The sequence below is a fragment of the Astatotilapia calliptera genome, chromosome 15 (assembly GCF_964374335.1).
Source record: "Astatotilapia calliptera chromosome 15, fAstCal68.1, whole genome shotgun sequence".
In the NCBI taxonomy this organism is placed as follows: domain Eukaryota; kingdom Metazoa; phylum Chordata; class Actinopteri; order Cichliformes; family Cichlidae; genus Astatotilapia; species Astatotilapia calliptera.
The window spans coordinates 17,396,090-17,406,903 of NC_137436.1; the positions used below are offsets into that span (position 1 = coordinate 17,396,090).

Genomic DNA, 10,814 nt, shown 5'->3' on the forward strand with positions numbered 1-10,814 from the left:
GTTGGCTGTGATGAAATTTTAGATTCATGAAATTTCCACAGCAATCTCCATCCCTGGAACACGTCAAGGGATTACCTGTGTGAATTATGTATGTCGAGCAGGAGAGCGAAAGGAAACGGCCAGTAGCTAATGATGAAGTTAACGCTTTAACATGAGTGTTTTGCTTTTATGGTAATTTGACTCTAATTATCGATTTAACACCATACTTCTGCTGTAAATGCTGCAACTCGTGTCTTGTTCTAATGGCACTTATGTTTACAGCCAACCCTCCGTATTACCATTATTTCCAATGACTTTTCTTGGCTGAATTCTCTTTCTCTTTTTTTAATCCTGACATAGTTTACCAGAGTCTCATCAATAAATATCAGGTTCATCTTGCTTTGTGCGATCTGGGCTCAATTAAGAAGAATGAAATGAGCTTCAAGTTCTGTTTACTAAGGAGCTAAGCCTCTAAATGTTTCATTGCTCATTACAAGTTCCTTGTGATTGTGATCAAATATTTAAATTTATAATACGGTGCTTGAATTGAAAAGATACCCCAGAAACCTCAAAGGAAATCTGAAATATTGTACTGAAAACCCCCCCAAAACTTGTGCATAAGCCATCTTCATTTGGACTTAATTAATGCCAAAGAGGAAAATATTAAGTGTTATAGGACACTTGAACGTTTGAACTGTGAGTCAGCTTAAACACTGCCTTATGTACTGTAAGGAAGTGGTCGGAAGTAAAAAAAAAAAAAAACTTACAGAGCTACAACAGTTAAAAATAACCTTTGGATTTTTATCAGTTAACACGCAGCAGCGTTTGAAATGTTCCATTGCATTCCTGAACAGCTAGTTGCAGCATGACAAACAATTTTTTGCATAAAAGTGGAAGTTTAAAAAAAAGAAAGAAAAAAAGTATATACAAAATCACTATAAAACTTCAACACTTAGTTTGATTTATACAGATTCCTTCAAGCAACTTGCTAAAAAGACAGCAAGACTAGAATGCTACAGAGCTTAAAAGTCTAGTGCTGAAGCAAGGGTGTGCAACATTTGTTTTCCAGAAGCAAATGAAGGGCCACGGAATGGACAGACGACACACATATTTCAGAATTATGGTAAAACTCCATGAAATGTAGTGCACACAGCAGACTATTTTACAGTAGGCTGTTTGTTGGCCTACAAAAGCATGTCTCTTTACAAAAGAAAAAAAACAAAAAACAAGAGCTTTCTCTTTAAAAATGTTGACTGTTTTGTACAATTTACATACCATAATAGTACTAGTCCTCTTCATCCCATGTGAGACAGGGTGCACAATTGATTATATTTATGTTTGAGCTGACTGATATTGTCATGCAAAGATTACTTACATAAAACAATCCTCTGAAATGCTGTATAAACAACTAAATGAGCCTACATCCTTTCAACTGTATAATATGCATCACTGCAGAGGTCAAACACAGACTCAAATCAGACTGTTTTACACTCATCAAAAAGTAATATTTGTCTCCTAATTCAAACATTTATATGCTTGCAGTAAGAGGATAGAAGACTTAGGTTAATATTTACCATATATTTAAAAAAGGGATTGTTTTGTACACATATACCAATATTGAATCATTTGACATGGCCATGGCAAGCATTAGTGGCACACCCTTTGTTGGAACCAAGTTAAACAGCAGTACAGACTCATTACAGTCATTCACGTTGAGATTCATTAACACAATGTTGTCTTTTAATTCATTTCTAAGCATTGTTTTGCTTTCTTTCCTGTATGTCGGAGGGATCAAGACACTTCATATTATGCTCAAATATATGTTGCGAGTATAGAGAACTAGCTGTGACTTCCCAGAAGCTGACTGACAGTCTTAAAGGCGCAGGTTCCTTTTTCTGTGTCAAAAAGAATGAAGTGGCTCGAATATCTGTGTTCAGCCCTACAGGAGGCAAAACAGCAAACAGAAATACTTGATTACATACACACACGCGTGTGCACACACACAATCTTCTACAGCACCCTGAGCACGTGGGCTAGGGATTTGAGGACACACTTTTGTTGGTATTGGTAGACAGTCTATGCGTGCGAGTGTGCTGGACGCAGAACGTGAGCGTGATACCAGCCCCCCTGGGCTCAACATGAGTCATGTGTGTTACATAAGGCATACCGAGAGATAATACAGTTGCCATTAGCAATCCCCTCCTCCCTTGCTCAACGGCACATCTCCCTCGTTTTATACTCCTACTGTTGCTGTTTCTGACTCTCATAAACACACTATTTATTTAAGGAATTAAAGAAGAAAATCAATTAATGCATATAAACATCTGAGAGCCTTAAACCACTCCTTACACAGACACACACACAGACACACACGCTCACACAGTATGCTTGCACTCTGTGGCAAGGACATCTGGCACATTTCACAAGCTGGCTATGTGTGGAAAGTGCATGTGAGTGTGAGTGTGGTTGCGTTTTGTGTGTATGTAGGGGGGAGGGGACTGGAAGATTGGAAGAGAAAAGAAAGCTGACACAAGTGGAGGGGTTCAGCAAGTCCACAGCATCGACATTACACTTCTTTAGAGGAAACAAAGGACATCAGCTTTATAGTTCCTGTATTATGTTACTGTTTACCACGTGCAAGACCAAATTTCCCTCCATTAGACAACAATGAATTCAGTTTTAAAACCTGACACTTCCCAAATAATGTAGGACCTCAGGGTAAAACGCCAAACCTGATCTGAGGGTTGTTGTGGGGCAATAACAAAAGTTGTCTAGCCGTGCCAAAAGCTCTCGGAGGGTTCTAAATGTCATGGTTGATTAAAACCTTATGACAGAAATGTGACCGCATCTCTCTGTTTCACTCAATAGGGGAGGAAAACTGTTGTGACTCATTAGGACAGTGAATGGATTCACAGAGCGTGTGGGACTGAGCTCTTAGCTGCCGCTCTGAACCTGACCAACCCAAGGGTAAAGGAAGACGATTTAATCTAACTGACCTGTGGGAGGAGGGGAAAATAACCTCAATCAATTCACAAGAGACAGGCAAAGATAACAGTTTATTTGATGTGTATCGTGTGAGAGAAAAGGCAGAGAATTCAAAAAGCCATGAGCATGTGACTTACCTGATGCGTGACCATGAGGGAGCAGGATGAAGAGGAGGATAAGCACGGAGGCAGCCAGCCTGTGAGCTGGAGAGGAGGAGGAGGTAGAGGATGAAGAAGAGGAGGACAGGGCTCTCGTCTGAAACGCTACCATTCCATCGCACATCTTTTCCTCCGACAACCAGGGAGAGTCCTCTATGGCTTAACCTGTGCAGGCCACACAGACAGGAAGGGACAGAGAGGTATGAGGAGGGGGGAGGAAGAGCGCGGATTACTATCAACATTCAGCGAGGATTACGTAACCACAAGCAACACAGAGACAGGAGGGAATTAAGAGATAGCCACAGTGCACGGGCTGGAAGACAGAGTCACAAAGTGAAGCCCTGACCTGCATCTTATTAAACAGCAGCTGAATTCCTAATATTAATAACTGCATGAATGACTCTACGTCCATTTCCTCCTCATTTGTTTGATCTATTATTAGGATCCTCCAGCATTAGCCAGTGTTCCTCTTATCTCCACTCGATCCCTAATCTTGGCTCTGCCACAGCATCTAACCAAATAAACCAGACGTTAAAGTCCGTTGTAGATGATGTAACGAGATCACTCTTGCTGGTGAGTTAGCAACACTGGCGGCTGGGCATGGTGGAGACAGAGGCTAAAAATGTGTGTGAGAGAGAAAATTTGGGTGTGATTACAACTGCAACTTTTGCAAAGACCCAGATGACTGGGAAAAAGGAGTTTGTCTAAGAAAATCATCATCATGAAAGAAGTTTAATTTCCAGAAGATCATGTCTCACACTCTACTGTGCTGTTAAAGCAGTCAGCATCAGCAAAAATTCAGACATTTGTAAGGATATCATTTATATTTCATAATATTATTTATACATCTAAATAAACAGTGTTCTTAAAGATTTTTTCATGCTATGTGTGCACCTCAACTGTGATTCTATTCCATACTGTTGGTTGTTTACTACAATGGAGTGTGATGGAAAATGTATGCAAAGATAATGGCAATAGGTGATGCATTCAGAAATGATTCCCATATTTTGTTTACCATATACTGTAAATTGGCAATGATATCAGTCTGTTCAGATTCCTTTTCCCTATACTACTTGGAGACGGAAAATAATACTTACGGATTATTTTTCTTGTATAAAAAAGTTTAATCAAAATCAGTGCTGTAATTTTTTTTTTTTAAAGGTAAGATGCAAATGCAAAAATCAGACACCTAGTTCTCTGGGCAGACAGCAAACAAAAGCATGAAGGACATCAAGAGTTACTGTGAGACATCTTTAAACAGTAATATGCAAATAGAGAGCAACAACCTCATCCTCTCTCCACCAATATCTCTCCATGATACCAACTTAAATAACTTCCTAAAAGCATTTGTTGGTTGATTGAGGTGATACGATGCAACACACCATTACGTAAATGAGATGCAGATGCACATAGAGCTGTTTATGTTGCATCAGAGGGATAAGGATGAAGTAGAAGTGGCTCTGTTCTGTGGGAAACTAGATGGCCTGCAGGCAGAATATTCTCAAGAGGAGGCAGAGGCCCATTACATTTCCACAAGGCTGCGAAGCTAATGCCTACAGTAATGGCATGGCTGCACTTAGAGAGCCGCAAATTTAATTGCTGATCTGCTGGATGGCCACTGGCACTGACACAGCATATGATCTGGACTGTGTAGAAGAAAGTAACTGTAAGGACATATACACTATAATATAGTGTATATGTCCTTACAGTTACTTACAGTTACAGTTACTGAAAAACGTAATAAGATTCCAGTATATAGTGACTATATACTGGAATCTTATTACGTTTTTCAGGTACAGGATGCAGATATGACAGTTTAATTAAAATATAGCTGCTTCCTCATTGCTTCACTAAGAAGTCAATGAGAGTCATGTGTTTTTAGTGTGCTTTCTGCATCAAGGTGATTAGATAGGTTCTAATTAACTTCAACATTGTATTTCTAATCGCCTGTGTTTTAGCATTTGAGTGCTCTGGACAGGGCTATATTCCAAATTTCCAACACAAACAAGGGAAAGCAGCCCACCCACTGCCTGCCATCTTTCTGATGCCCCTAAGAGTGGGATGAAGAGTCATACCTGACTGTGGCGCAAGCCAGTGGGAAACAGTGACGTAAGTCAATTTTGGCAGGACAGTCTGGGCACTGCATTGAGCCAAAGGGCAGCTAGTCAAAAGCACATGCAATGGATCTGTGCCAGCCATTTGATCCATAGATGCTTTCTCATTTGTCCATGCTGGCTGCTATTGTCGGGTTATATAGAGGCCCTTCATTATCTTTTTGACAGATGAATGTCAATTTTAGAAGTATCAAGGACAAAATGCACAAAGGAAAGACAAAAAACTGCAATTGTTGAGGTTTAAATAACTGCTTAGGGCTGCATTTAAAATGCAGGACTGACCTCCTGAAAAAGCTGAGGGCATAGTATTGACCAGCCAGAATGTCTACAAAGTGAAAACTAAAGCAGAATTAGCTTAATTGCTTTCACACAAGAGAGTCTGAAAAAGGAGAAAGTCATTAAGTCTGTTCTAGGGTATCCTAAAAAGCACAGCTTCCAATTAGCTATAACAAGACATTTTCACAACATGAAAGGAATTTTTGCACATCTTCTAATGCACTGACTTTATGTTCACATATTTAATTGATTAATAACAGAGCAGGCAGGTTGACAGCTAAAAGCACAGGAATACTTTAAGTCTGGATGTCAACCTGCCTTGCAAATGTGTGGGTTTCCTGTCAAATGCAGCAAAAGATGTTAAGCTTGAAACATCACATTATAGAATGTGCTTCTATTTTCAACCTCAAGTTTCCTGAAACACCTTTTTTTTAATCAACCTGCACACAAAAACACTTCCTGCCAGAAGCTGCACAGTACTAACAAAGCAATTGAGACCGAAACTAAAGTACAGTGTCTTTAAAGATAGCAAATATTAGAAATCAAACCAATATAAATGGTTGACTTCTAAATGAATTATTAGAGTATAACTACTTTACATTATACTATTATACTAAATATCACTATCAAATTATATATACCAACAAAAAGGCAACTAAAAGGAAAAAACTGTGTGAGTTTCAGAAAACATACCAACCCCCCATAAAAATGAGATACAGTAAACAATACTGTAACAGCATTCTGAGGCAGGAGGACAGGAAGTGGCAAGAACAGCCAACCAACAAAACTGGTACGGGCAGTTCTAGCTTGCCATTAAGTTAATAGACAAGGAAGTCTATTGACCAAAATTTTCAATCTGCACCACAAAGTCTGATTAAGAAGACTAAGGATGCAACGATCCAATATTGTAATCAGATATTGACTTGTAAAGCTGGATCGCATATCAGTGACAACTTCCCAGTCTCTGCACCAATCTATTCAAATCTTTTAACTGTTGTTCTATGTTTATGTCGCCATGCGACAGCAGCAGAGCTGAAAAGAGCTAACAGCAAAAGAGCAAGCGATTTGGATGTATTTCATGCCTGCTAAACTGACAGCTTTTCTTTATATGTTTTTCATTACGTGCAAACTGTGGTCAAGTGAAAAGCTCAGACAACGAAATGTTTTTTGTCTTCTCTCCCTTTTAGTTTTGCTCTCGTTATCTGTGCTGGGAGAGACATTATATAAAGTAGAAACTAGAAGGATGTTGTTTCGGTAAGCTTTTATTACACTTACAGCAACACACTGTGAACTAGATTAATATTTCACTTCAGCTATCTCTTGTCAGTTCCGCATTGTGTGTGTACAAAGAGGCAAAAAAAAAAAAAAAAGACGGAAAAAAAAAGCCCTAAATAAACTAGAAACTACCATGACTTTCTCTTTAATTGAGTGGAAATGAGATGTTGGCAAAAAAGATATATAAAATTGTAACTTCAGTTGTTTTTGGTCTGTTCTTTTATGCATTACTTTACTAAAAAAAATACCAATTAGGTAAGTTTATATTCTTCAACAAATTCATCCATCAAGTTTTATTTTACAACATTAGAAAATAAAATCTTTGTGTAAAGCCCAATAAAAGGATGATTCCCAGTCTCTTTTTCAGTGTGAGGAAAAAAAGTGTGGTAATTTAACACTGGACCTGGATAAGTACTCTGTCTTAGCAGATACCCAAAACCAAGGAATGGCTATCAAATGGAAAAAACTGGATCATGACATCCCTCAAGTTTAAAACTGCACTTCATAAGTCATTTGGACATTTCTTGGTCGTTCCATGTGTTACATCTGTAGGCCATACTTAGGTCTAGCACATTAAAGAAGTTGAGGTTTTAAAAACATAAACACATTTTCAGAGTGTGTAGTCTTGAACTTTGGGGGAAAAAACTATGTAACTCTCCACTTGAGACACCAATGAGCCAACCAGGCAGTCAGCAGACTGCTACTGCAGTTTTTCAGCTGCCCGAGGCTCCTGGAATGCAAAGGGAGCCAAGGAGAGAGCAGCAGCACAGGCATGTGTCCGGGAACAGAGAGGACTCAGTGCGCCAAAGAAACAGCCCAGAGGAGATTTCCATCCGATAGCCCTCCATGCTACTGCTGCTGCTGGTAGAGCCTACGTGGGCCTATGAAGGGAGCCCAGAAACGGGGCTCTGCATGGCAGAAGAGAAAGGACCCTTTGTTATTAAGTACGATAGTGTTAAACCCCACAGTGCCTCAGCATCCCTCTGTACTGCCGCAAGGAAAGAGAGAGAGACACAGAGAAAGATGAAGGAGAGAAAGAAGAAGAAACAAGGGAAAAAGGGGGAAATATGATAGTGGTGAAAGATGAGGAAAGGATTTAAGGCAAAAGCAGTACTCTCATTTATACTCACAATGTGTTTTCTCTAGGTATGTTGTCAAAACAGAAAACGCCCCCAAACTCAGGGCCCAGAGTTATAAAAATTTCACTGCAGTTACATAATGTCCTTTAAACTAAGAACCATTAAAGCTTCACATTGTATATCCATTATTCTGCGGATGCTAAGGCTTGTACAATGCATGAAAACAAAACTAGTCAGTCTAAACAATGGGGGAAATAAATAAATAAATTAAGAACATGAGTGAGTTCAGCAAAGAAAAACAGCCTTTCAGCTCACGCCTTAATTCTGTTGAAAAAAACCTATCCAACAAAAATAAGCTCTAGGAATTAGACGCAAACATTTGGGTATCGCTGAACAACAACTAGCAGGAGTGACAGCATTATGAAATATTGGGAAATTTTGGGGCAATAAGCCCATCATATTAGTGAATGTATTGAAGTCTTTTCACATAAAACATGAGCTGACAGCAGATGGAAGCTGTAAGCTGGATTTCTAAAGAGCAAACCGAGCGAGGGATGGGCACAAACAACTTACTGTTGAACCTTGACCTGCTCAATAAAGTAGCCAGTAGGCAGGAAAGTGCTATTCACAGCATGTTGTACACATGTTAGAGTAAATCATTTAACTAGCGTGATAAAAATGTTTTGCACATAACTGAAACATATTAATAAAAAACAAAATCTTTTGAAAAAGACAAAAACTTTGGTGCATGTTTAAAAAGTCTGGGATGTCTACATGATATGAAATGCTGTATTTCTATTAAAACAAAAATAGAAAGGTAAAAATGATTACAAAATATGATAACTGGGCTGAAAATCGGAGCTTAAATAAACATACGGTATATGTTATGAAACGACCAAAACAATAAGAAGGTGGCGCACAGAGATCGGATCAAAACATTTCTCAGCCTTGTATTATCAAGAGACCACAATAGGAAATTGAACCTGAATACTTCCCAGACTCTGATCTTCGGTATAAACACAACAGTTCACATCTGAACTTCCCTGCTCTCCGCTTTGGGTCAAGTGTCACATCTTACCCTTTCCCTAGTAACAGGAAACGACTCAAAAAAAAAGTTTTACTGGAACAAAAGCGTGGGGTGGGAAACTGCACTGCTGGGAATGAGAGACCCCCCCAGCGCAAACACACACACACACACACACACACACACACACACACACACACACACACAGAGAGAGACAAATAATAGCTCAAAGATGCATCTCTGCAACTGTATCAAATGTGGTCAGCTGGCTCTTTTTAGCAGTCCTACGGCAGTCACACGCTTCAACACGTGCAACTGTACAGTGAGGTATTTAAACAAAGAGTGTGGTGGGCTGCCAATGCCACGGGAACAAAAAAAAAAAAGCTGAATAAAAAGAGAAAACAACACGATTCAAACAAGCAATACACCTGGATGTACCCGGTTCTTCACCGACTCAGCCTCTTATGTATGCACCATAAACAACACAATACAAGCAGACTTCTTGCTTCCTCGTTCCTTTTTTTGTTCACATGACCAGCTGTAACGTTGTTACAGTGGGTAACTGTTAGACGGGACTCACCAGCTACCACAGACAATTTGCTCTTTGTTTCACTGTATCTGACAAGTCAAGGTGAGATATTTCCACAGATTCAAACTTATATCCAAGAGACCGTCAGAGAAAAAAAAATATGACATTTAGCCAAACAGTAACTACGTTTATCATACGCTAGCTTAGTTTAATAATCGACCTCGTTTGTTAAACAAAAATAAAAGGAAAAAGATCAAACGAATTATTTACACTAACGAGTTAGTAAGCGTGACCCTAAGATTGGTTACGCTTTTCCTGGTTATTATTATAATTATTATGTAATGACCAAATACTGACGGGCAGAGAGAGACAGAAAGAAAGACAGAGACAGAAGAGAGAAGACCAAGAGCTCTCGTGTGGCCTGTGTGTGCTTAGCTGGCAAAAATACGTTCAAGACTCACCAACGTAAAGGTTACCAGCGGCGGCGAGCCCTCCTCTCTTACATTCACATTCGAGGCATTAAGGACTGTATAAATGGAGACGCTCGGACCTGAGTATAGAAATATAAAAATACGACGTCCTCGGCGTCAAGTTCCGTCAGTGCCGCTCCGCTCGTCCCCTGTCCTCGACTCAGCCAGCTCTTTATTTTAGGTGAGCGGAAACACTCGCTGTGAGAACTCTACGGGGCTGACTCGCTCTCGCGCGGTGTCCATGGCTACCTCTGTAAAAAAAAGGGCGGATCCATGGGTTGTCAAGTCACTGGGCTGGATTTCAAAATAAAAGCGCAGAGTTTTGGTGAGGGGAAACAAAAGAATCACTAAAAAAAGAATCAAACAAAAGGACAATAAAAATGCAAATGCTTAACTGTATGCTACAGTTGCATGTAGTTTTTATAAAGTCGTATGAGTATGCTCGCCAACAGATTTGGGTTAATAAATATCTGATATCCCGAGATATCAGCTTCAAGAGATAAAAAGCCAAATATTATCAGAGAATTAGTAATAATCGAAAATAATATTCACCTGTTTATCAGTTATGCTTTATGAGATGACAGTAAAATACTGTAAAAATGACTGTAAAGATTTTTCATTTTGTTAACATTCTACAATATATCTAGTATATAATATCTAATTTTATAACATACTATTTGTCAATTAACATTTAACGTTATTACATGAATTAGGGAAGAATGGAATAATGTGATGTTCCTGTGTTTCCACAGAATCTAAAATGCTAAGAATAGAAAAGAATAGTCCAGAGGGGTTGTGGACATGTTAATAGATTCTTTATTTGTGTGCGCCTTGCATTTTTCATGTTTGAATTATTATACTTTTTTCATGCATAGGTGTTTTTTAATTTATTTGTTAATTTAAAGGTTTGCTCTTTCTGATGATC

At 39.0% G+C, this 10,814-nt stretch overlaps 1 protein-coding gene across 1 annotated transcript in view; it reads right to left on the reverse strand.

Moving 5' to 3' along the window:
• susd6 (sushi domain containing 6) overlaps positions 1-10,157 on the reverse strand; it is a 31,294-nt gene extending 21,137 nt beyond the window's left edge. The window contains exons 1-2 of the mRNA XM_026143175.2: positions 9,881-10,157; positions 3,102-3,287 (exon numbers count right to left, since the gene is read on the reverse strand). Coding sequence (XP_025998960.1) covers positions 3,102-3,246 — 145 coding nt within the window. The 5' untranslated portion in view covers positions 3,247-3,287; positions 9,881-10,157. The remainder of the gene's footprint in view (positions 1-3,101; positions 3,288-9,880) is intronic.
• Between the last annotated feature and the right edge of the window lie 657 nt (positions 10,158-10,814).